This window comes from Plectropomus leopardus, chromosome 17 (genome assembly GCF_008729295.1).
Source record: "Plectropomus leopardus isolate mb chromosome 17, YSFRI_Pleo_2.0, whole genome shotgun sequence".
Taxonomy (NCBI): Eukaryota; Metazoa; Chordata; class Actinopteri; order Perciformes; family Serranidae; genus Plectropomus; species Plectropomus leopardus.
In genome coordinates, this window is record NC_056479.1 from 4934236 (window position 1) to 4958809 (window position 24574).

The window sequence follows — 24574 nt, forward strand, 5'->3', positions numbered from 1 at the left end:
AAGTAAAAGTACACATACCACACTGAAAATGCTCTGTATCATCAAAAATTTAAAGTTAAATTTAATTTAACTATTTAAAGTAAAAGTTTTTATTGGGCAGTAAAATGTTCCCTGTCAGTGTTTTCCTAATATGTCGGATGTTTCTGGATTAATATCACTGCTGCATTAATGTGTATGTGGCATTTTACTGCTGTAGATGTTTGCGGTTGTTCTTATTTTAACTCTTTGATATACTGCTGGCTAGATTAATGTACAACAGTGCATCATGTTCTATAAGATCATCATCAGGCTGCCCTGTGAAAATCTAGCAGCTGAAAGAGGCCAAACTCTTGGGTGTAACAACTGATAAAAAACTTTCATGGACAATTCAAATGAATAATAAAGTTGCAAAAATGAGCTGAGGCATTTCTATCATCAGAACAAGTGCTTTTCTAACAGGTAATACAGTAAAACAAGTCGTACAGACTTTTGGCTTATCCATGTCGATTACTGTCCAGCTGTTTGGTCTAATTCTTTGACCTTGATAAGATCCAGCTCACCCAGAACAGAGCAGCTCAACTGGCTCTGCACTGCTCAGTGAGGTGCAGTGTTGAAGGGATGCATGCAAGGCTGTGATGGTTAAAGGTAGAGGAGAGACTCTGACACTGATTTCAAACTTTTTGAACCCCATGAAACCTGAGAAAACTGGTTTGATTTCTTTCCAAAACATGGCTCAAAAATGATCAGGAAATTCATTTATTTTCAACTTTGCATCAGTCCACTAGATGGCGCTAGATGGAGATTCAGCAACAAGCTACATAAACAAACCAACATTTCTGAAATGTTTCAAGATGCAGCAAAAGAGATCTGCAGTGAATTGTTATTTAAGGGACCATACCAGCAACGAGGCATTCTTTTTATTTTCCCATTTAATCAAATTTGATGCCAAAGAATGTATGAATACAGTTCTTGTTTTAAAGGTGCATTTATTAGATAGGTCTGGACATAACCTTAGTGTAAAACATTCAAAAAATGAACTAGTGTGAAGTAGTGACGCAAAAAATTATTAAACTAGCTGATTGTAAAATGTACCATTCCATGTGACAAATACATGATTGATTGATTGATCGGGCACTGCTGTTTGGTTAAACCTATAATAGTTTCATATACTTAATTATTTTATCATTTAAAATCTATTTTTAATTTTTTGAGGAAACTGATTGTTTTGTTTGCAAATTTTGAATCTGCAAGTAAGCAGTAACTACTGAAAAAAGCAGAATGGTTTCATTTGGATTGTACTGGAGTAGAAGTGGCACAAAATGACAATACTTAAGAAAAGTATAAGTACCTCAACTGTTTTACTGCAAATTCATCTACACACGATTTTAAGATGTATGTAAAAAAATTCTGTTTTGAATAATACTGATACTTATACTGATACTTATTCTAATACTTTTACTAATGCTTTCGCAAAACAAAAGATAAGCTGAACAGAACTTGGCCTCTTCAGCATATTAAGGTGAAAACAAAATTTACAAACCTCTTTCTGCACAGTGAAGTTCAAACATCACAGGGAGAAACAAGAAGCAAAACACATTTTGGACTGGAGGGGGACTTTAAGTCCAGTACTTGAGTATGTTGTTGCTTTCCACCACCTGTCTACTTGCTGGTGTGAAGTGAATGCCAACTCAATCCCAGTCTGTTTGGTTTATTGACCTTGGTCAAGGATGTTGTGTTTTAATGAGGCGAGTTGGTGCCAGGCCACCGTCTGTCTGGTCATCAAAATAAACAGCACGACTGCCTAAATGTATGAATCAACATCAGGAAAAAAATCACAGACAAAACTTGAAATTATTTACAAAAAGAAAAAAAGATAGAGACTTAAATATCTATCAATCAGGTATTTGACAATTAATTTTCTGTCAACTGACTGATTAATCAAGTAATCATTGCAGCTGTACTTGTATAACCTGTAATTTTATTATAACAAAACATGATATTGAAGGAACTTTTTTTTCATGCAAAAATCTTAATCCTTAAAGTAATTAAAGTGTTCAGATAAATGTTGTTAAATAAAAAGTACAATATTCTCTCTGACATGAGAAGATAATACTCCAGTGAAGTACAAGTACCCCAAAGTTATACTTAGGTACAGTACTTGAGTAAAAGCACTTACATTCAACCACTGTGCGTCACACAGAGTGTTGTGTATCTGATGCATGTTTTTGTAAGCTTGAAATGGGTCGTCTTGTCACTTTTTGAATAAGCTTGCAAAACAGTAATTTAAAAGCTGTTCACGAACCTAATGGATGCCCTAAATGTAAGCTTAAACCTACAGGAGACCTCATGCCTAACTGTAACTTAAAACTGAAACGATTTTTTATTATTTGTCATTGATTTAGAAAGACCTATTTAGATTTCTGCTCCGACTTTCACTTGACAGCTGATTAATCCTCAAATTGTCATAATGTTATACTAGAGGATACATGCAACTAGATAGTGCTACATTTAAATGGGCTAACTTATGTTCCACTAAGTATTAGCTCGCAGCTGTATACCTCCACAAACCAGTGAAGTTTGTCACAACCCAGCTCTTAGGCTGGACCAGAAAGAGGGAGACTCATGGGCAATTGAATAAAGTGATTTATTAAGGAAAAGTAATCCAAACAAGTCAAACAGATTACGCAGACTGGTAAGAGAAATCTGCATGGCAAGTAGTGCAGGGAATGGATCAGTGAAAATGTGCTTTAGAGGTGTTGTTCTGCAAAAACAAAGAGAGCACAGTTGTGATGAAGAGGTCTGCCAGCCAAGGACTGACTGCTGCTGCTCCTTCTTCTGTGCAGTGGACACACGGGGCCCAGGTGTGTCCCATGATGCTCATTACACTCATTAAGTCTGCTGACTTAGGACGAGAAAACAAACTGCTCAAGCAGAGGAATCCAGCAAAGGAGCCGGCACCAGTTGCATTATAGTTTATATTCAGATTTACATGTACTCATACATACAGTTGACAATGCTTTGTATATAAACAATACTGCAAAGAAGCTACAAATTCTAAAACGTGGATGTTTCACACACAGCAGACAGTACAGAAGATCTGTACGATCAGCACAGTTTAAAGATCTACACCCACGATTAGTGTTATCAGTTCAGCATCTGACTAAGCCCTAGTCTGCACAGGTGTTTTTTTAGAAAAGCGCATATTTTCCTCCTCCGGATACAAAAAAAGTTCCCATCCACACCAACAGTATTTAACAAAAAAAAAAAAACCTCTATCTACACCAAAATGCAAAATCAGGCTGCCAAACGCTGTCAAGCACACAGCAAAGTAACAGGTGGCGATATGACCTCTACCGTAAGGCCATGTTGGCTAATCAGAAGCCTGCAGTCATTACGCACAACAAAAACAACAACAATTGCACATTGCAAAGGAGACTGAAATAAAGTTATGGGAGCAGCGCTGCTCAGGTGCGTCTCAGCTGCTTGTCAGCCACGCATCGAGAGAAATGGCGGCATGGTTGTTGGCAAAAATGGACAGTGAAAATGATATTTTGAAAATTATATTGACTCAATACCACTTTTTTATTACAGTTTTAATGTCTTTATCTGTCACAGAGATAAGGAAATACAGTGTGTTGCAGGTGGAGATAATGATGCACTCTAAGGTCAATAACAAAGGAGGCAGGCCAAAAAAAAGAAAAAAGAAATCCTTTTTTTTTGTCTACAAATAAACACTGAAAACAGAGTTTCGGAATATTTCCACCTGGGAAGGAGTTTTCCAAAATGTCCGTTTTCAGTGACCAAATACTCCATTTGCATGTGTACGAAAGGCAAAAACACATAGAAAAAGCTATGTTTCTTAAAAATACCCATTTATGTGTGGACGAGGCCTGAATGTCTCCCCTTCTGTTCCTGAGTTATGACATTGAGTAATGGCCAGAAAATTGTTTTTGTAGAACATTTTGATGTCAAAGTAAGTTGGCCTTTGGGATAAAGATATTCATCACTTCATCCCCTTTATCCCATTAAACACTTGTGTAAAATTTTGTCGTAATTAGTGTATTAATTCTTGAGTTGTAGCCGGAAATGTTCAGTGAAGTCACAGTGACTTTGGCCTTTGACTTCTGAAATCTAATCAGTCCATCCTTGTGTCCACGTGGATGTTCCTGCCAAATTTAATGTAAATCCCTCCTTGCAACCAGGGTTGATATCACTTTTCTTGTTCTGTGTTAACATGCCTTTAACAAGTAAATAAACCCTGAAACCCTGAGCAAACTGGTTTGGCTTCTTTCAAAAACATGGGGAAAAGGGCAATGAGCAACTTGACCAGAAATGTCCCACAAATTGCAAGAAATAGTAGCAGATTTAGAAAATTATTCCTTAAAAGGTAGGTACATTTTTACAGAGACCTATATTAAAGATTTCAATAACTAAAGATTTAAAGATAAAAATATAAAATCATTATAATTTCAAAGCAGACTTTGATTTCTTGCTACTAATACTACTACTACTAATTTCTTGCTTATTTCTCATGGTATTCTTCCCATGTTCCCATGAATGAAATCAAGACACTTTGCCCAGTTTTCAAAGGGTTAACTAATAAATCTAAATTTTTTTTACATGATTAAAAACAAATAAAACTGAAATGAGCAAACCCACTCTTTAAACTCAATGTCTTAGTGACAAGGTCAAGCCCAAACACTGTACATATTCACCAGTATTCTGAATTACCTATTAGAGAGTCAGTTTACCCTGATTAAAAACAATTAAATACATGTCCTCACTCTTCCCCTGTAGTTTCTAGTCATTCGAAAAGCTTCATTGATCAGAAAAAAAAAAAAATCTGCCATCCCCCTCAAATATACAAAAAAGGTAGTTTTAGTGTATGGATCAAAACATCAGAAGTCAGCATGAATGTATATATTTTAGAAAATACTTACGTCAGCCCACAACCATCAGCAACAAACTTGGCTGACTCATCCACTATGTGAATGGCCCTGAATCAACAAAAAAGAATAAAATCAACATTAAAATAACAATAACAGAAAATAACAAAATATACAAACTTCACCACCATGATTTTGCTTTTACAGAGAGGCGCATTTCTCAATGCGGTCTTTGGCAAATATCACTAAACCTGCCGCTACAGTTGCCACTATTCCGCCTGCTGTACCTCCCAGTGCAGCTGCTACCGAGGACGTCACCTGACCGCCACCAACAAAATACCCCATCAAACATCCGACAGCGATCCCAGAAAAAGCACAAGTTCGAAGATTGGTTAAATTGGCTTTGGTTCTCTCTCCTTTTGGATCTTGCTTTTGTTTATATAAGGCAATTTCAGCTTTTTTGAGCATCTCAGCGGTGTAGTAGTTTCCTCTTGGCGTCTTAATCCCTTTGTTGATCTCCTGCAGTAGGTGAGTGACCTGATCAGGATTCTCTTTGTTGTTTTCAAAAACTGCGTATTTCCAATTGCACTGAATGATCAGATCGTGGAGCCTTTTGTTCGATCGGATAAATTCGTCAATGGAGGTGTCTCTCAGTCTGCTTCCATAGGTGAACAAGACCATCGTGTAATCCATTATGTTTTTGCCAAAAGTTCTGTGAATGATTTCCACCATTTCCTTTTCTTCCTCTGTGTACGTATCTTCAATCCTCAGCACGATCAGGAACACATGAGGACCAGGTTCAGCAAATGAGACGGATTTCTTGATCTCTTTCACCAAATCCTCTGTAGTTCTCTTAATGTGAAAAAAACCTGGAGTATCAACAACGACCACATCTTGTCCATCGACATTCCCCTTTTCTTTGTGGCTCTTCTCTGTGACCGCTGATAGGCCGCCCTTGGAGGGGAATACATTTTGTCTGCCCAGAATGGTGTTTCCTGAAGCACTCTTCCCAACTCCAACCTTCCCAAGCAGTACCATCCTCAGCTCAGGCTCTTTGGGCCTGTCTGTTGGAAAATTTTACAGACATGGGTGAATTAGTGTGATATTTTTCTCAGTCATGATGAACTCTTAAGTTACCCCCACATGATCAGCTGGAAAACTGCTGTTTGCTGGCTGTGCCATTGTTTTCCCATGGGAGGGAACATAGGCACCCAAGTCAGCGGACGTGCTAGTTTGGTAAATGCGTGTTATGCTGCCTGACCAACAGCCCTTTGTCTGAACAAACAAAGTGACACAGGTGTCTGTTTCTCTGTTAGCAATGAATAGAACTGGATAAAACTCTAAATAACTCTTTCAAAAAGAGAAAAATCATTTGTGATAGTTTGGTACATCTGTTGCTATTGGTCAGCACACCAGCAATAAGTCCCCAAACCTGGAAACCAGTTAGCATTTTCAGCTTTTCAGGTTAAGGTTTGTGGTTAGGACAAGCTTAAGAAACTTTCAGGTTTTGATTTGCAACATAACAGGCGTCAGTCATTTGCTTTTATGTGTCCGGAAAATGGTAGTTTAACAAGTTATTAGTTATTAACTAATTAAGTTGGTAAATGAGACTATTGCACGTCATCAAGCCAAACTGCGCTGAACCCTGCTTACAGCCTCGTAGTGGTAGCAGTGCAGCTGTAGTGTAGTTTGTGTATAGCATAACATTAGCTTTTCACTCATGGAAATTGCATTTCAAAAATCTTCAAAAATCTTGAAAGTGGTGTTTATTTGTAAGATTTTCTGGCTGATTAAAGTATCATAAACATTTGTTTATCACAGAGTTTATTTCCTGCATTGATCCAAAATTTTGACGAGGGGACCAGGATGAAACTAACTTTCGCATTGGTCTACCAAAAAAATCCATCACCCTGGGTCATGCACTGGCGCATATTGTCAGCCCTTTAGTAAACCCCTCCCAAATTATTATCATTATTATAAAAACAATAATATTATGGATAACAAAGTATACATTTGCACTTATTTAGTAAAGTAAAGACACGCAATGAAAAGACCATCAGTTAACATTGCTCCTGCACTCCCTGTTGGGGATCCAAAAAGTACTCTATGTATTATCACTGACAGTGATTGCATGCAACTAGTTACAGTAATTAAATTACAAAATAAATTTAATTGCAATCAGTTACAGTTACTGAGAAAAAATATGTAATTAAATTACATCTACTAATCACAATGTTGGTGATTACAAAAAAGTTATTATTATATTTTGAATAAAACATTCATTCTGTTATTTTACACCTTTTTGCTCTGCAGGAACACCTTCTTTTGGAATACCTTTGGATAACGCGGGTCAGCAAAGAGAAATTTGTGTGCAAATTTCTGCACTTACATTTTTAGGTTTTATGTCTTTGAAACATTATTGCAGCTTGTAGGTAACATTAGCCGATGTCGTGGGAACGCTCCCTGCTAGCTGAGTTAACTGCAAATTTTATGCAACAAGTACGTGTGAATAGTAATTAATTCCTTGAACTGAGCCATAGCGCCTGAATATGTCTGTTCACAACCCGGATGTGTCTTCCTTGGACACCATCTGGCACATGCCAACCGGAACACCCTATTTGCCAAAGGAGTATTATTTTGCCAAGCGAAGGGGAAGTTCCACGTACTGCTGATTTTATCTAAACAAATTTGTGTGTTGTAGAAAGGTAAACATCATCATTTAAATTTACTTACAAGATGCAGTCTTTTAATTTTTTACACAATATTAAACAGCTATCATTAATCTGGATATTAGACAGCTTAAAAGCTCCTGCATACTGATGTAAGCTTCTTTGTTTAAATCTAATAGAAAAGTATGCAATAATACATCTGAAATTAGATTTGTAAATCATGAGTTTAGAAATAGTTGCTTTGAGGATGGTATACCCTATGCAATCCAGCACAAGCAATAAATTAATTTTCGCAACAGAAATAAACCTTAACACTTCTTCTAACATGTAACTTATACAATGATACTTACTGAAAACATAGCACAAATGTCCCCCAAAACCAAAGATTATATTTACATGAAGTCATGAATTTTTAGTTGTAATAACACTCTCAGAATTTAAAAACTAAAACAAAAAACACATATAAATTAGAATATCCAGAAACAAAGCAGATCATGTATCATCACCTCTCCTTACATATTAATGTCCATGTAAAACCAAGATGGTACCAACGGTCATCTGCTTTGGCTAGATATTTGTCTTTAAACCTCAGTAATTATTTACAACCATAACTGGATAGCATTTAATTATTAATCACTTTAATTAATTACTGTTCAATGTTGCATTAAATACTAATGTTGAAAAAGATCCACAAAACTTCTTTTTGCAACAAAATGTATCAGCAAACTTAAACCAAACATTATGCAGAATCAAGTCTCTGAAACTCAAGCTGATGTGTTTGTGTGCACTTGTTCTTTCACAAACATGTTCCTAAAAATGTGTAACCCAAATCTAACTCATGATGTATGCGATAAAGTTCTAAAATCTGAAACTTCGTAGTTGCAGATTTTGAGTTTGACAGTTAATCGGATAATAATAAGTATATAATAAGAATTTTAAAAAAGGGATAAAGTATCTGTAAGCATTAATAAGAAAACTGATTAAGGAACCGATCATTCACCACAACTGAAAACTTAAAATTTCTCTTTCAAATGCTGCTTAATTCAGTTGTGAAGATAGTCAAAGTCTACACTGCAGATAACTACACTAACATCTTTGGACTCTACCAAAAATCATTTTTTAAATATGAAATTATTCTATAAATAATTTCCATCAAAATAATTGTTAAAATTTACCCAAAAGATCATGGATCCACAAAGAAAGGTTAAGAGGAGTTGATGAGTATAGTTCAGTTAAGAAAATAAAACTGCTCCTTGCATCAAACCAAGATACTACCCTAAGCTAAACTGTAGAAGAAAAATACTTACTAATCTCCAAAGTTTCTTCACTGGGCACCTTTCTTTTGGAAAAGCAGCTCATCTTTGATATCTTGTCTGTGTCAATGCCTTCTTCTAACTATTTTAATGTTCATCTTTTCATTATATATTATAGTGTGCCTCTAGTTCCTCCCCTGAAATACACATCACCTGTTTCTAGCTGAGGGCTGGCCAGTCACAAGTCAAATTGAGGCTTAAATCGACAAATCAGGTTGCTGGTATATGAGAGTACACCTCCACAACTCTGCCCTCTCAGTGTCAATCAACTTCTCTCATTTAAATTTCTAGGAAAAAAAAGAAAGAAATTCCCACAATAAATAATGATTCATCAAAGTGTTGAGTTTAACATACAGAATTTCAGATTAAAAAAATGGTACGGATCATTGCAGGTGCAAATTAAAAAAATAGTTTGACATCATTAGAAGAATTAAAGTGTTCTCATTATTAACTGGTAGAATACTGACGATTTGAAAGTCCTTTCAGCGTAAGATCCTGATGTCTAAAGCTACCTTTTGCATGTGCATGAAGCGCTGCTGGATGGCATCAGGTGAGAACGCTGCCTGACTGAACCATTTGTGGTGTTTTCATATGCTGGTTGACAGCCGGATGACACTTGTCACGTCTGCATGAAATGTGGCACGACAGCGGCAGATTGAAACACTGTTTGTGACTGATGACATAATATAAGAAGTCTAACAAACCCCAGACTTTCAAGTGTGAGTCTGGTGTTGGCTTCCCTTTTGAATGTGATGGAGTTTTTTTCTCCATGTTGCCTCCTTCCCCCAAACCTAACAATCTGTGCCATCATATGCGTCTGTTGACATGTCGACGTGGCTGTATGCTCCTGTTGTCTAAAAGTGAGCCACTACATCAACTAGCTTGCAAGCTAACCCTATATTTTTCAAGGTTTAATTTTGGTTTTAGAATGGAAAAGAAACGTATATCTCTTTCTAGCTTCTCCGGCCAATGAGTTTGCCAATTCTGCACTATGACTGGCCAGTCTGCATATGAGGAGCTTGACTTCGCAAAGGTTCAATTAGCATGAACATAGCTATGTCAAACACGATAAGCCAACTTTGCTCAGCAGTACTGAGCAAAGTTAGCTATTAATACTGACCGATCCAGTAATACTGAGCAATACAGTCATACTGGGTAATACAGTAATACCAGCAGTTCTGGTGTAGCGAGTATGGCCTTGAGGTCTAGAGACATAAGGTCTCTAATCCCGTTTCTGGTGAGCAGTGTCTTATCGTTTTCCCATGGATTCTACATCATTGTCAGACATGATGCTAAATATGACACGCTAAATATTCTGATACTATGTTGTATTGATTTCTTTTCATCTCTCCTAGTGGTAGGGGCAGGGAGGTGCGGTGGATTGAGAGTCGGCACAATTGGTTGACTGAGCATGTATTAGCCCGCTCCCAGCCCTGCTGATTTTTAAGACTTTTTTCACAATACAGGGAGGCACTCGAGTTAAAAGTGGGGGGTTTAGCTACTCTTTTAAGTTAGCAGAGCCCTAAACAAATCCTAAATCAACTGCTCGACTGGCTGAAGTTAGCTGTTCAGTTGCACTTGGCCATGCTTGGCACCGTAAGTCTCTAGTGCGCTTGTTCTATGGGCTCCACAGTGCAGAAGATTAGGATATATTCATACCATGGAAAAAGATTTTTTTAGCTTCATGTGCCGCAAAGCAACTTTCGTGGAAATGAACGGGGCCCCGCCTCCACGGTTGTATCCAGGTCTTTTAACATATCCATACCGCACACACAGTACATTGCAGCATTTCTCTCTGTGGTTAATGACTGTCTTTACATAACGCTTTGCCTGTAGCCTGTTGCCATCTGTGGATTGTACAGCAACTGAGGCATGCAGTGCTAGACCAAAAATAATTGTGGAGGTACAAAACCCCATTTTTGCACAGGGTATCAGTTCTGCTCCTCTTGAATTCTACTAGGAAGAAAACTTTATTGACACATGCCCATTGACAGATGCACATATCTCTTTGTTACTGAAACAAACACAAAACCTCCATTAGTTAGACGCCCCTGCACACAGGCAAACTTAATGAGTTCATTAAGGACTGTCTACTCAGAGCCCCAGTGGAGATGGGGGGCCCTTAATGAAGTTGAAATAAAATGAATTTTTTATTTTCATTTTTTTTTCTCTCTAAGTTATAACTGCAATAAGTAACTAAAATTTTCTTAATAAATAAAAAAACATTAAGAATTTTTTTCTTGAAAAAATGTGGAGTCTCTCTCAGAGGTCCCTCTCACCACTACTAAATGCTAAAAATGGTTTAAAAATGGTCTGCGTCAGTTGACTGGATTGATCTATCAGCAGTCAGTCAAGCGTGAGAGTGAGTGAGTAAGTTGCAAGTTGCAGCACCATGTCTCTCCCCCAAAAATACAAGTCAGGATATCAAGGAAAGACAGTAAAGAGAAACAAAGGAAGCAAGATGAGGGAAAACAACCTTTAATGACTTATCATATGATATACGTAACTGACTTCGTGCTAGCTTTAAAAGCTAGCCTGCTAATGCCCTACAAACATGGTGTATTATTTCCATTAGTGTTAAAGAAGTAAACTAAGAACTGAGGGGAATAATTCCAGTTTTGGGGTTATGGCATCAAGTGGGTGAATCTGATTGAAAGTAAACTGGAGTTTTTGGAGTTTTTTCACTTTGAGGGGTTAGAGTATGCCAAATAAGCCCTTGTTATTCAACAAGTCACTTGGCTTCAAATAATCTTGTTTAAAGAGGTGGGCAGTCTGAAGGGTAATATTGTGCATAATAGGCAAGTAAGAAGCATATGCTCACTGCCTATGTAAAGGCAGTGAAATTTCGGGAAAATTATTAATTTTTTTTTGGTATATTGAGTTCAGGTAAACATAAAGGCCTTTAGTGGTTTCCAACTGTCTACTCCAAACTGACAGCAGGGATGTGATGTTAATGTTAAAATGTGTCTCTGTGTTTGTGAGGTGTATTATGGTCCATTTATTATGGTTCTTATTTTGGTCAGGCAAGGAGACCTTGAGGTCAGAGGTCTAGGGATGGTTAGGCCTGGGAGCCAAGAGTACAGAATACTGGCGCCAGGTTAAAAATAACATGGGATGAGGCTCCTTTCAAAAAAGGACATATTTGTGGGGTCTTGTGATTGATTACAGCAGGTCAAGAGCTGCTTTACTGAAGAATGTTTTGATGCCTGTACCTATACAAGAGACTTGCATGAGCTGGAAGATAGAGAGATTCATATTGGTCCTGAATTCTCTCCCAGGCAGACCATGGTGCCTGGTGGATGCTGAACTTCATTGTAATAAACTGATTCTTATGCAACCAAGTCGGTGTCAGCGGAGGTTTCTTCATCATCTACACATCATTGCTACTTAAGAAACAACGTTTGTAAAAATAAATATCAGATCTTGCTGAAGAAATATTAGATTAACTCTTGTGATTATTTATGCACAATTTTCAGGGGTGTAAAACAAAGTTATAGTTATTTATTGCTTTTAATGGGTCATGGGTAATGCAGGTGTGGTTATAACAATTGTGCAAGGTTGGCTTGGGCTGTGGTGATGGGGGCCAATTAGATATGTTTTCATGGGGCCCATAATTCCTAGTGATGCCCCTGCCTGTGTGACAGTACAAAATTAAACCACAAACAACAGACTTTTGTGCAGGAGTGGAGAATTTGCTTCCTATGAGGATGTGTGTTTTTTTTCCCACACCTTACCGTGCACCTCTTTTGCCTAAACCTAACCATCCGTGACTTTGAAGCCTAATCCAACCCATCGTGACAGTCATGTTCGTTGCCATGTGCTGTTGTGTAAACATAAGAACTGTGCTATATCATCCCACCATGTGCATTTGTTGACATCACATTAACAGCATCCCGGAGAGTAAACAGCTGACACAGTAATATACCTAAAACATAAGCAGACACAGAAGATCACTAACTAAGCAATACCATGATACAAGTTGGGATGAGAACGGGTTGGTAAAGTCACTGTGGTTCAGTTTAGAAAAGAAACATGAGGAAGTCATACCTCAAAATGAGTCAAATTCTTTCTCACTACCCTCATACTAATGACCTGTCACCAAAAGACAGAGATAAATGTTAATGCAAGATTATGTTTTACCTTTGCCTTGGTAGGTGCTGTGTCACATCTACATATGATGCCTTAGGTACCCCATGCATCTTGTGTTAAGATTCTGGGATGCTGTATCACTTCCCATTTGTTACATGCATTTGGTCTTTTTAGAAAACACTTCATTTGCACAGGAAATGTACAGTTTATGTTCAATAGATGCATACAGTCTTGTCTATAATAAACTTACAACATTGGTAAAACACCTCATATTTATTTTGATTTCATTGTGCAAGGCAAGCATATAGTTAGGTTTAGGCAACAAAGGCACATGGTTAGGTTTAAAAAAAAAAAAAACAATAGCTGTGTTTTAAACCGTTCCTCATCATGCACTGTATAGTGTGTTCACCATTTCGTTTCATCCACTACATAAAATACCCACAATTCACAGCAAAATGAGTGTACATGCAATGTGGCCTATATTTTACTCCTGTATACCACATATGGTCATGTATTTCCATACAAAGAAAATTCCAGCGACGTGTCTGGAATCTCCATCTAGTTCTTTATTTAATACACACTACATAGAGAATAGTGAATGAGTGAGAGAGTGAGTGATTGAATGTGTGAATGAACAGCTAATGATTTGACTCAACATTCACACAGGAAGTGAACAGTGGAGTTCTGGGTGAAAGTTTGGGGTTTGTTGGACCCATCCACATTCCCACTGGGAATTTCCAGCTCCATATATTATGTCGTTACCAGTGGCGTAACAAACTTCAGTTGGTGCCGTCTGCATCTGCCACAGTGTGTATTATACCACTGTGAAAGGTGCCTTTATGCCTCATATTTAATGCCCAAATAACTGACAAACCGGTGGTATTTGATGAGTTCAGAATGAGGACAGGCTGTTTGAACTGATGACCAGATAAAACAAGGATTCTTCAGATGTCTCCCGGGACTTGCTTAAACTGCTGGGGGAATTTTTCACTTTTAAAAACTTTAGAGACGAAAAGATCATCACATACAGACATAATATCTAGGACACAGATTACAGGCAAACAGGGGTAGAGCTGAAGTGGACAAGGTCTTTTACATGCTGCTCGTTTTTTCCAATGAGTCATTTCTCAGGAATTGAGGACAGGGCAGGGCTGCTTTTTTCATCCATTTGTTTTTTAAGGCTGCACATCTGTTTTCATTTTGTGCATGTCATGGGACTAAGTCACACATTTGTAAAAGAGGTTAGGCCTGATCAAATTATAATAGAACTGGTTTGCGTTGCAACTGTGGCTGCGCAGAATAACGCTGATATTTGGACTCTCCAAAAGCAATAACATAATCAGATTTTGTCAGTTCACTATGTCGGTTTATCTCATCTCAATGGCAACATGTGCTCTAGTTGACAGAGGAAGGCTGACAGACATAATGATCTCGCTGGTTTGTCAGCATTCCTGAGAACAGTTTCCGTGCTGTTGGGCTGCAATTGCTTATTTGTCTCCACAACTTGGAATCTAAAGTGAGTCTAAAATGAGAGACAACTCTATCTCAACTAATGCAGTTGAGTTGGACTCACTGGGCATTACCATACTTCTTTGTTTACTCACTGACACTGAGTATACTTCTATAGTTATTTACCTTATTCGTGAGGGCGCTACTGTAGAAATGATAATGGGTACAACTTCTGGTGGCGGTGAGACAATTCATTGCATTGGTTTTCAGTGGTTAGTTGCAGTTGCTAACTTTGCTAACTTTGGTGGTATTGATGGCAATTTGGGAACGCTCTTTCCAGAATAAACAGATCTTAGTGTCAGGTGCAGCTGCTTTTGGGATTATTTGGGAAATACCACAAAAAACACATTCTCATTCCCAAGTCATCATTGTCAGTGGATTTTCACATCTACATATTATGCTCTAGGTATCCTTCTGTGTCAGCTGGGGATATTTTGGGATGTCAACAAAAGCACATGCTTAGGATTAGGCAACAAGTGCACGGATGGTTAGCTGGAGAAAAAAAACATCACATTCAAATGGAAAGCAAACACCTTCTGGGTAACAGTCAGTGTCTGGATTTATCAGACTCGGCTACTACTCCTGCTGCCCGCTCTATAGGAAACTTCCTTATATTACAACATCACCAGTAGTATTTACACTTGATGCCATCCAGCTGGTTCTGTCTGTGTGTCGTGCTTCCACAGCTGATGCCGCCCAGCGGTATATCATGCAGCCATCAGGATCTTATGCAGAAATCACTGCAAAAGCGGCAGTGTTTGTCAACTTCGAAATGAGAATGGGCTGGAAAAGACTAGAAACTTAACCAAAGCCTTAAATACACAAGGAAGTATGTGTACCATTCGTAGTCATTACAGGCATTGTCTATGCAAAAGTAAGTTGATAGTGGATCAGCATTCTTGGTGGCACTCAGTAAAGGGAAAGTACAAATATTTGTCTTTCTGTAAGTTTTATTCAAATCAATTGCAGATGGACTCAAAACATACACCGCTCAGATGTCTCCACAGATTAGACCAAAATCTCTCTCTCTGTATCTGCACTTTATACATGTAAGTGTGGGTGTAAAGGAGGGGCGTTCACAAATCTGTTTTATTCATTGCTAAAGTATTTTAGTGTCAGCAGTCTGACTATGACTGCAGGTTTCCTGTTTTCTTGAGGCCATGACCCCAGTTCCTGTTTTCCAAAGATTACACAGGGTGAGATTGGGTGCAGAGAAACTGTCTCTGCTTGTACTTTCACTTTACGGTACTTCTGACATTTAGAAAGTATAAAGGAGGGACAAAATTCAGTTTAAAATACACTACATTTCTGGTGCTCTCACCCCATCAGTATCAATTTTTCTTGAACAAAAGACAGCACACTTGTGAGCAGCAAAAGGTTAAGATATAACACAGTTTTACTTGAAAAGCCTAACACTACAAACGTTGCAACTCTTAACCCAGCCACTCTGCTCCGAACAGCACACGTGGACAACCACATGATTGTGTTGCTGAAATAACTGTAATTTATTCTCCCAGATCTGGTTTATGGGAAACACAGGCAAGTCCAGAAATGCAGCTATTTGTGGAAAGGAAAGTATCAGGCAGGATTTTCTGTGGTGGTAACAACTTTGGAAACAAGCAGGAACACTGGAGAAAGCGAATGGAACACACGAAATTTGCTGTACTGGTGTCATCAAAGAACACTAATTTTTGTGATTTTTTAAGCATAAATGCAAACTGCCAGAGGCCCTCCACACAACAGTATTGAATACAAGAGAAATCAGTGTAAAAAAAGACATATGTTGCATACTTTTGCATCATCCTTTATTTGCTGTGCTGCATAAAAAACATATTCCTAAAAGAAAATTATTCCACACATCAGTATTTGTCTCAAGAAAGAGTTCAGGAATGACCTGAGGCACTTCTATCTAAACATTTCTTATTAACATTTGATTAATGCTACATTATTTCATACATTCATTTATTGCATTTTACCTTTATTGCATCATGTACTGACGAGACAAGACAGGAATGAGCTGGGTACCAAATGGGTATGGCCATAGACATCTTGGATAACCTGGATAATCTTTGCATGTTAGCAATTGTCATGGGGCCATTATTCAACCCATAAACAGTCCCATGTGTGTCCCATTTTTCAGGCACATACTACCCACATGGGCCCCACATACAAATGTAACCACTGTCTGAGGAAAACTAATTGAACCTAGAGTCAACGTAACTTTTCTCATGCTGCATTCAGATGCCTTTCACAAGTATCTAACCCTGTGAACACTTAGCAAATTGGTTTTAGTTCTTTCAAAAACATGGGGAAAAAGACAAGGAGCAACATATAGGAGGTGCAAACTATAGGAGCAAACTATATTTAGAGTAATTTCATAATCATAACTATATGTTCACAAATATTTTTATAGAATTATTATAATTGTAAGCCTTCTTCCCATGTTTTTGAAAGAGCGTGTTTGCTCAGGTTTGTCAGTGAGCATTTCAATATGCATTTAAAAGTGTGTCCTTTGTGGCTGACATTGTTTTTTGTTCAAAATGTATTTGTTGTTACACGTTGTTACTATGTCAAGCTGATGTGCGGAAATGCAGAGTTGGATGTCAACAGTTGGGTTTTCCCGCTAACCATAATAATAATGCACAGCTGAAAGAAAAACACAACCTCTAGCTGCTAATGTCAAGGCATTATTTCGGAACATACCATATATTTCAAATTTCATCAATTTACATAATTATAAATTGAATTTTACTCCTTCTGATTACTAAAATAACTCCTGGGACCTCCTGAGTGCAAGAGCTTTAGGAGCTGTTCCTTTCATGTCTGCTGCATCTTTGCTAAATTATAAGCATTCAAATCACACAATCAGTAGTTATAAATTATGCTCCATGTATTACCACATACAATGGGCATAGAGAAATGTATAAATGTACAGTGTTTTGAAAGGCAATTTTCCATAAGAATTCCAAAAATGTCCCGTTTCAAAATGTTTTGAATTTTGGTGCATCTTCACCTTACTGTGGGTAATTCACTATGTAATATGCTCAGCAACTTTCTTTACCCAAAAGTCAACAAAATCCAGCACTAAACGTGCCATTTCTGGGCCCGCCGTCCCAGTTAAAATACCCATAGCTGTGTCACGTACAATATCATGCACTGTCATGCTATCAGGTTCTACTTTACCCATTACCTGCTCTTTGATTTCCTGGGCCTTTTTGAACATGTCATTGGTGTAATGCCCCCCCTTGTTATTTTCAACCAAGTTGTTGATCTTCTTCAGCAGCTCAGCCACTTGGTTGGTCGACTTCTTGCCAGTGTTGTCAAAAGAATAGTGTCCAACAATGTATTCACTGACGAAGCTTTCCTGTATGTCTTCATCAGTAATTTCATTTTCATCTCTACGGGTGAACAAGGCCAAAGTGTATTTTTTGGACTCTTTACCAAAAATCTTCTGGATGGTTTCCAACACACTTTTATCGTATTTTGTCAGACATTCTGGCTTCAGCACAACCAGGAACACATGAGGACCAGGAGCAGCAGATGCGATGCATTTCACGATGTCTTCCTTTACCTGGTCTCTTGTTCTCACAGTGTTCAGCACACCTGGAGTGTCAATAACAACCAGTTTCTGTCCATTAAACTCTCCTATCCCCATTGTGCACTCCGTTGTCTGCGAGGACGCAGATGACTTAGTTAAGCCAGGTCTCCCCAGGAGGGTATTCATGACTGCAGTCTTCCCAACTCCAGTCTTTCCAACGAGCACAATCCTCAGCTTTGGCTCCTTAGACTCTGTTGGAGAATATTGCACAGTCATTATTAATGTTAAAAGTCTTCTTTTCATTGTTTCAAATCATTGTTTTGTCATAATCTAACAGACTTGAGGGGGGTTGCATTTAGGGATGTTAACAGTCAGGCTGTTCTCACAGACTATTTGTACATTTTCCTATAAGGTAATGTACCCAAATTTGTGCATATCCCACATATTTTGAGAGGCTGCAATCAAGTGACCAATGCACTAATGGTAGTAAACATTAAGCAGTCCCAAGTGGTGGTGTAAAGAGGTAGGTTGTGGCAATGATTGGGTCACAAAAATCTAGACTTTCTCCCAGGCGTGCTTGGTCAGAACTGTTTGAACTTTCAGTGAACTTTCAGTCATTTTAAGGTATCTCCTGACCATGTTTCTTTATCCTAACCTTAACAACAGTGACTTTACTTTCCTAAACCTTAAAAACACCAAATCATGTTTCTTTTCCTAAACCCTTAGTAACTTTAACAGCCTAAATGATGTATGTAACATCATTCATGGGGCGCTAATGCATATGATATCCCATAAAATGTAATGTGTGCATTTTTGAAGGATATCAGGATATCTTTAAGGCAGCTGCAGCTACAAATCTGTTGCAGTAAATGTAGTGGAAAAATAGTTTACTGACTCAAAAATATACTGAAGAGTAGAAATAGGTTTTGTAAAATGGAAGGTGCTTGTTTCTACTTTTCATTTAAAACTCGTGTGTTGCTTTTAATGCATTACTACCCACCCCTGGCGCCTGTATTTTTTATTATTACTGCTATTGCACATCCTTTTACCCTCAGTAGCCAACACCAATCATTGCATTAATGTATGTCTGTGTATCTCCATTTGCCTCTTTGCACATTCCTCATTCAGATTCTTTATTTCATTGACTGTACAGCTATAACTATAACATACATATTGCACATATTTCATTGTACATTTCTTTTTCAGTTTTCACAGAACTTTTTGCTTTACCAGTATGTTTCTTCTACCCAAATCAAAATGTTTCCGTATCCTAAGTAAAACTTAATTGATCCCAAACTGTAACCTTGTGTGTGTTTTTTTTCCCTACCTAAACCTAATTAAAACTTAACCATAGTGTTGTCACATCGTGAAAGAGATGTTTATTTAAAAAAAACAACCCAAAAACCCCCCAAAACCCTAATATTTGTTCTACTAGGGCATGGATCAAACATATTTTTTGATGTCGAATCTGGAGGACTTATAGGTCCCACTAGATTGTTGTCAGTTGTGCAATGACCATCACTGTATTAGTTAATGATCACTTGGCTACAGACTTGTATTCTTGTTTTGATGGAGCTTTATAGATCTTAAAGCAGTTTTTTCTATAATATTTCTCTTTATGCTGATGATACTGCTCTCTCTATGTACTTTAAAGGTAAAACTTTCTTTCTTAACAACACAAAATTATTAAATAGACAGTTTAATGGTAACAAGATTTCTCTTCACCTGTGCAGACCTAAACCTACCTTCCACACACTTTCTTTCACTTTCTTTAAAAATAGGAAAGATATCAGCAGTGCTGTGTTACTTTTTTCATTAACTAGCAATACTGGGACAGATGTATTCGATGTGAACTGCAAAAGCATTTATTGAAATATTTCTTTAAAAATCCCCCCACCAAGATGAATAAATTGAAAAAAATGCTTGGTCTGGAAAGTTTCTTTTTCAAATTGCATGAGTCAGTTTTATGAGTATTAATTGAAAAATATTTTGATTATACCACCAGTTACTTTATGTTCTGCCGGCATAACTCAGTAAATATAAATAACCAAAAACAATAACTAAATAAAGAAAAGAAAAGAAAATTTAAAGAAATTAACTACAATGCTTTACACAAACACATAATTTGGAAAATGTAATGAGGTTACAGCAAAAAAAAGTACTCATAAAAGTGTGTTTATCAAAAAAACATCTAATGAATTAGTATTTAGAATTAAAATACATGCAGTTACTTTGTAAAATAGCAATGAGTTTCAAAAGGCAAAAAATGCAAATAGAAAATGCAGCAGTGCAGTGGAATAATCTCACTACTAACTAAAAGATGCAAAGTAATCCATTTTTAATTCTGTATCCTAGGTTAATCTTACTGAAGCCTAATCACTGGTTTGTTTTGTAAAACGGTGTCTAAATCAAGTAAATTCAGTCACTTTAACAATAATGAATGAGGACTGATCATGTGAATTCTGATTTTACAATCATTACTCTTTTTTCTGCACTATGCACTAGATTTGTCTAAAAGCTGAATCACACAAAAAAAATACATATTTACATAGATTTTTTAATTAATAAATGGTACAAAGGAACTTTTCAGCCTGGGTGTAAAAGGTTGAGTTGTTAAATATGACAGGCACGTACCACCAGCAGCAACATGCCCAAGCAACCAAATGGATTCTTCATAGTAGCTGCTGACTTTAATCGACTCATCTTTCAACTCCAAAGATTTAGCAGGATCAAGGACATATTCAATATTGTTTTTTAAGCTTTGTTTTAAAAATTACCAATACCTTCTACCTTCTTCTACATACAAAATGTAAAGGATTAACAAAAAGGGCAGGAGAGTGAGTAGATGATCAGTTAAATAAATAAAATCAGAGGCTTAAATGTGATGTTTGAGAGAAAGTTTCTTTTAAACATCACCAAAGTAATAATAAATTAAAACAGCAATAAGCAGTGGTAAGAAAAGAATAACATGTTGCACTGCTGGATTATCAAACACTGCCCTGAGTAATAGTACTGTATATAAAATAAACTTACCAGACGGAGTAAGATTGCTGCTCATCTTCGTCTTGTAAAAGCAGTCGATCTGTGATGTCTTCTTGCCGTTGGTGTCTTAGTGTTGAATAGTTTGTCATTTCATCTTTATATATTATAAAGTCTGTGTAGTTCCCTCCCCTTAAACACATGTCATCTGTTACCTAGCTAGTTTGAGTACAGCCAACCAGTCACAAGCCAGAAACCAAAATGTAGCTGCAAATATCAAATCAGGGTCCAATCAGAAGTGTATCAAACAAAATACATTTTAATTTGGGTTTGACCACTACTTTACCACATAATTTAATTGTCTTTATTGTTATGTTTAGATTGTTTTTATTGTTGTTGCTATAACAAAGTTATTTTTTAAATATATTTTTTTAAATATGTAATTTTACCTATACTTTTAAGTATGTTCTGTTACAAGTATCTAACTTTGCTACTTTTGCTAAGTTGCATCCTTTACTGAGTAAAAACAAAAGGCACATGACTCAGATTATTAACTGTTTGATAATGGAACAAGAGAAAAGAGATCAATCAGCAGCTGCAACAGAGAAGAAGCTGCAGGTGTGTCTGTGGCTGCAGAGGAGCAGAGTGACAGAGAGGTGATAGTCTGAACTTAATGTTTACTCTCCACACTAAATGGGCAAAAGTATTGAGCCACAGCTCCTATTCATTTAATTCAGGTGTTTCATTCAGTCCCATTGTCACATGTGTATAAAATCTGGATGAATGGGCAAAAACTCCCACAGACTAACACCAAAATCTTGTAGAAAGCCTTCCCAGAAGAGTGCGAGCTGCTATAGCTGTAAAGGGGGGACCAACTGCATATAAATGCTTATGCATTTAGAATGGGATGTCATAAAAGCTCCTGTAGGTGTAATGTGTAGGTGGCCCAATACATTTGTCCATATAGTGTAAGTTTTAGGGGGGAGGAAGGATGCTGAATGATGATTGCAACCAGGCTGGGGCTACCACTGATTATGGTTGGCATAGAAAACTTAAGGAATCAGTCCTAAAAACTGGAAGCCTGTTAACATTTCAGCACCTTTGTTTCCCTTGTCTCAAAATCAATGTTTTTTTTTTTGACAGTTTTTGGTTAGTGGCCTTAAAAAAGGTGGTAAACAGGAGCTTAAGCGACTTTCACGTTTTGTGCAATGACATAAAATATGCCAATACCTCACTTGTGTACTTTGAAGCTTTTGTGTGTTGTAGAAGGACAGCTGGAAAAAAGTAGGTAAATGAGAATATTGACAATTATCAAGTGTGCTGAACGCGACTTTACGGGGTCAGTGGCGACACAACTGTAGCGTAGTTCATTTTTAGCCTAAGTTTTGCTTTTTACCTCTGGTGATTGCATTTAGGCTTAAAAAATCCTGAAAGTGGTGTTCATTTGTGAGGATTGACTTACATTAACAAAACATGTAAGTACCATAAAGTTTTGTTTACTACAGAGCTTATTTTCAGCAGTTATCTGCTCTATATAATGGACAACATCTCTCACGAGTCCTATCAGAGCAACTTCAGCCGTAGACTGAGACCACTGAGGAGCACCACAGAACGCCACAGGAGGTCTTTTCTACCCGTGGCCATCAAACTGTACAACTCCTCCCTTTTCTGCAGGAAGGAAAATTTTACATACCACGCACAATAGTACTTTACTTATGTTTACATACAATTTTAAATTCCATGTGCAACATTACTTTTTAATTTTTACTTTTAAACATTATTATTAGGTGATTTGTATTTTATTTCTGTGTATTTAATGCTATGTTGTTGTATTCATTTTTTGAATTCAATTTTAAACTCCACATGCAATATTACTTTTTACTTTTAAACATTATTATTAGACACTTTATTTTACTTTCACTTAATTGATGCTCTGTTTTTGTATTCTTTTTGCTGCTGTAATTTTGGAACATTCTGGAACAATTTCCTTTTAGAATTAATTAAGTTCTATCTTATCTTATTTTATCTTATCTTTTCTTATCCACAGGGTGATGTTAGCATCCGGGATGTCCTACAAAAAAAACGTCATTCTTGCGGCACTATAACTGTTCCCTGGCAGGGTTAAAAAATAATAATGATAAAGAGTTTATATTTACCTCAATGGATCATACATTTCCCGCTCTACCAGGCCAGAATGCTATGTAACCAAATTAGAACACACCTATCCTTTAACATGTTGGCCTGACTCAGGCTAACATGCTTGAGTCATAGGATAGTAAAACAGGTCTCTTTTATAGCACTTTTTAGTAGCCACTTAGTGCTATTTTGCTTGTTACCCCAGACTATATGACTTTACAAACCACATTTACAATGACTTTAACAGAAGGCAGCCTGGAGGCAAATTAGTGCTCTACTTGTTGTCATTATTTTGCACAAGAGCTGCATAGAGTTTATGGTTTTTGTTAAGCCCATGTTAGTTCACTTTTAATGTCACCAAGACATATCTGATAGAACTGTAGCCTCAACTACTTTCTAGTATTAAGGTTTACTGTTACCAACTTACTAGCAAACATTTTTACCCTGAGTTGCTGTTTTCGACTCAGATGATCTTAGCTAGTGTTGGCAAAATCATATCGCTTCAGAAATCCAGCGGTAGTAATCACTAGTTTGTTTTCATGGCCTCCAAAGAAAGCCTCCCTCTTGTTTCATCCAAATAGGCAGTGCAAATAAAACACAAATGATGTTGGGTGCTTTTCCTGCTCTCAGTCTAAACTTTTGTGATCGCTCCAGCAAAAACATGATGTCCATAGAGCATACAAACATAAGGTGCTCAGCAACGCTTCACTCTCAGTAAAAACATTTCCTGTCAGCTGCCCCAGGCTGCCCAAATACATTGTTTCATCTGGGCTTTGGTCGGCAGAGGCATGCCTTCTAAAAAATTGGAACATTGGATCACGGAAAATTCAACCCTCTTAATGTCAAACTGCATTTGAAAAGTTTATGACTGCCCTGGTCAATGAAGATTTTGAAAACCATTTTTATACAGATGCAAGCTTTGATGTGCTTGCTGTGTTCCTGCATTACCATGTCAGCACTCCTGGTTCTCTTGACTTGAAGTCAGCGGTTTTTTTTTTGGATGGATTTTTCGTTAGATGCATTAAGTAAGATCTGTGGTTATCACAAGAGATTTTCACATGTTGTTCTGCAACATAAAACACATCAGTAAATAGGTATCTAAAAATAAGTGGTTGGCAACAAATGATTCAAGTTCAGTCTTACAGTCTTGTTGTGGTGGTGACAATAAGTCATGCAAGTGTAGCGTAGTTCACTTATAGCCTATAATTAACTTTTCACTCGTGTTAATTTCATTAAGACTTCAAAGATCATATTAGTGGGGTTCATTTTTGAAGAATATCTTGCTGAACAAAACATGTAAGTATCATAAGCAATTGTTTGCAGTTTATTTTCAGCAGTAATCAAAAATCCAATGGAAAAAATCCCATAGGCTTTTTTGATAATGGTAACCAGGGCCAAGCTCACTTGTTGGCCTCCAGAAAAATGTCATCCTTTGGGCACTCAGTGGTATCCTTTTAATCAAAAATGGTACATTTC

At 37.2% G+C, this 24574-nt stretch overlaps 2 protein-coding genes across 2 annotated transcripts; both read right to left on the minus strand.

Moving 5' to 3' along the window:
- Window positions 1-4286: 4286 nt before the first annotated feature.
- LOC121956384 (GTPase IMAP family member 9-like) lies at window positions 4287-8916 on the minus strand. The gene is made up of 2 exons (XM_042504564.1): window positions 8842-8916; window positions 4287-5929 (listed from the first exon to the last, which is right to left on the minus strand). Exons 1-2 carry the CDS (start codon window positions 8891-8893, stop codon window positions 5067-5069), a joined length of 915 nt encoding a protein of 304 aa, XP_042360498.1. The 5' UTR covers window positions 8894-8916; the 3' UTR covers window positions 4287-5066.
- A 7317-nt stretch (window positions 8917-16233) lies between these two features.
- Window positions 16234-21081, minus strand: LOC121956391 (GTPase IMAP family member 7-like). Its single transcript, XM_042504573.1, has 2 exons — window positions 21017-21081; window positions 16234-18234 (listed from the first exon to the last, which is right to left on the minus strand). Exons 1-2 carry the CDS (start codon window positions 21039-21041, stop codon window positions 17477-17479), a joined length of 783 nt encoding a protein of 260 aa, XP_042360507.1. The 5' UTR covers window positions 21042-21081; the 3' UTR covers window positions 16234-17476.
- Window positions 21082-24574: the final 3493 nt, after the last annotated feature.

Excerpts from the sequence above, each read along its gene's own strand:
- LOC121956391 (XM_042504573.1), bottom strand. The coding sequence starts at position 21,041 with ATGAGCAGCAATCTTACTCCGTCTG. Across the intron at positions 18,235-21,016 it reads CAGCAATCTTACTCCGTCTG|AGTCTAAGGAGCCAAAGCTG; the intron begins GTAAGTTTATTT and ends ATTCTCCAACAG.
- LOC121956384 (XM_042504564.1), bottom strand. The coding sequence starts at position 8,893 with ATGAGCTGCTTTTCCAAAAGAAAGGTGCCCAGTGAAGAAACTTTGGAG. Across the intron at positions 5,930-8,841 it reads TGAAGAAACTTTGGAGATTA|ACAGGCCCAAAGAGCCTGAG; the intron begins GTAAGTATTTTT and ends ATTTTCCAACAG.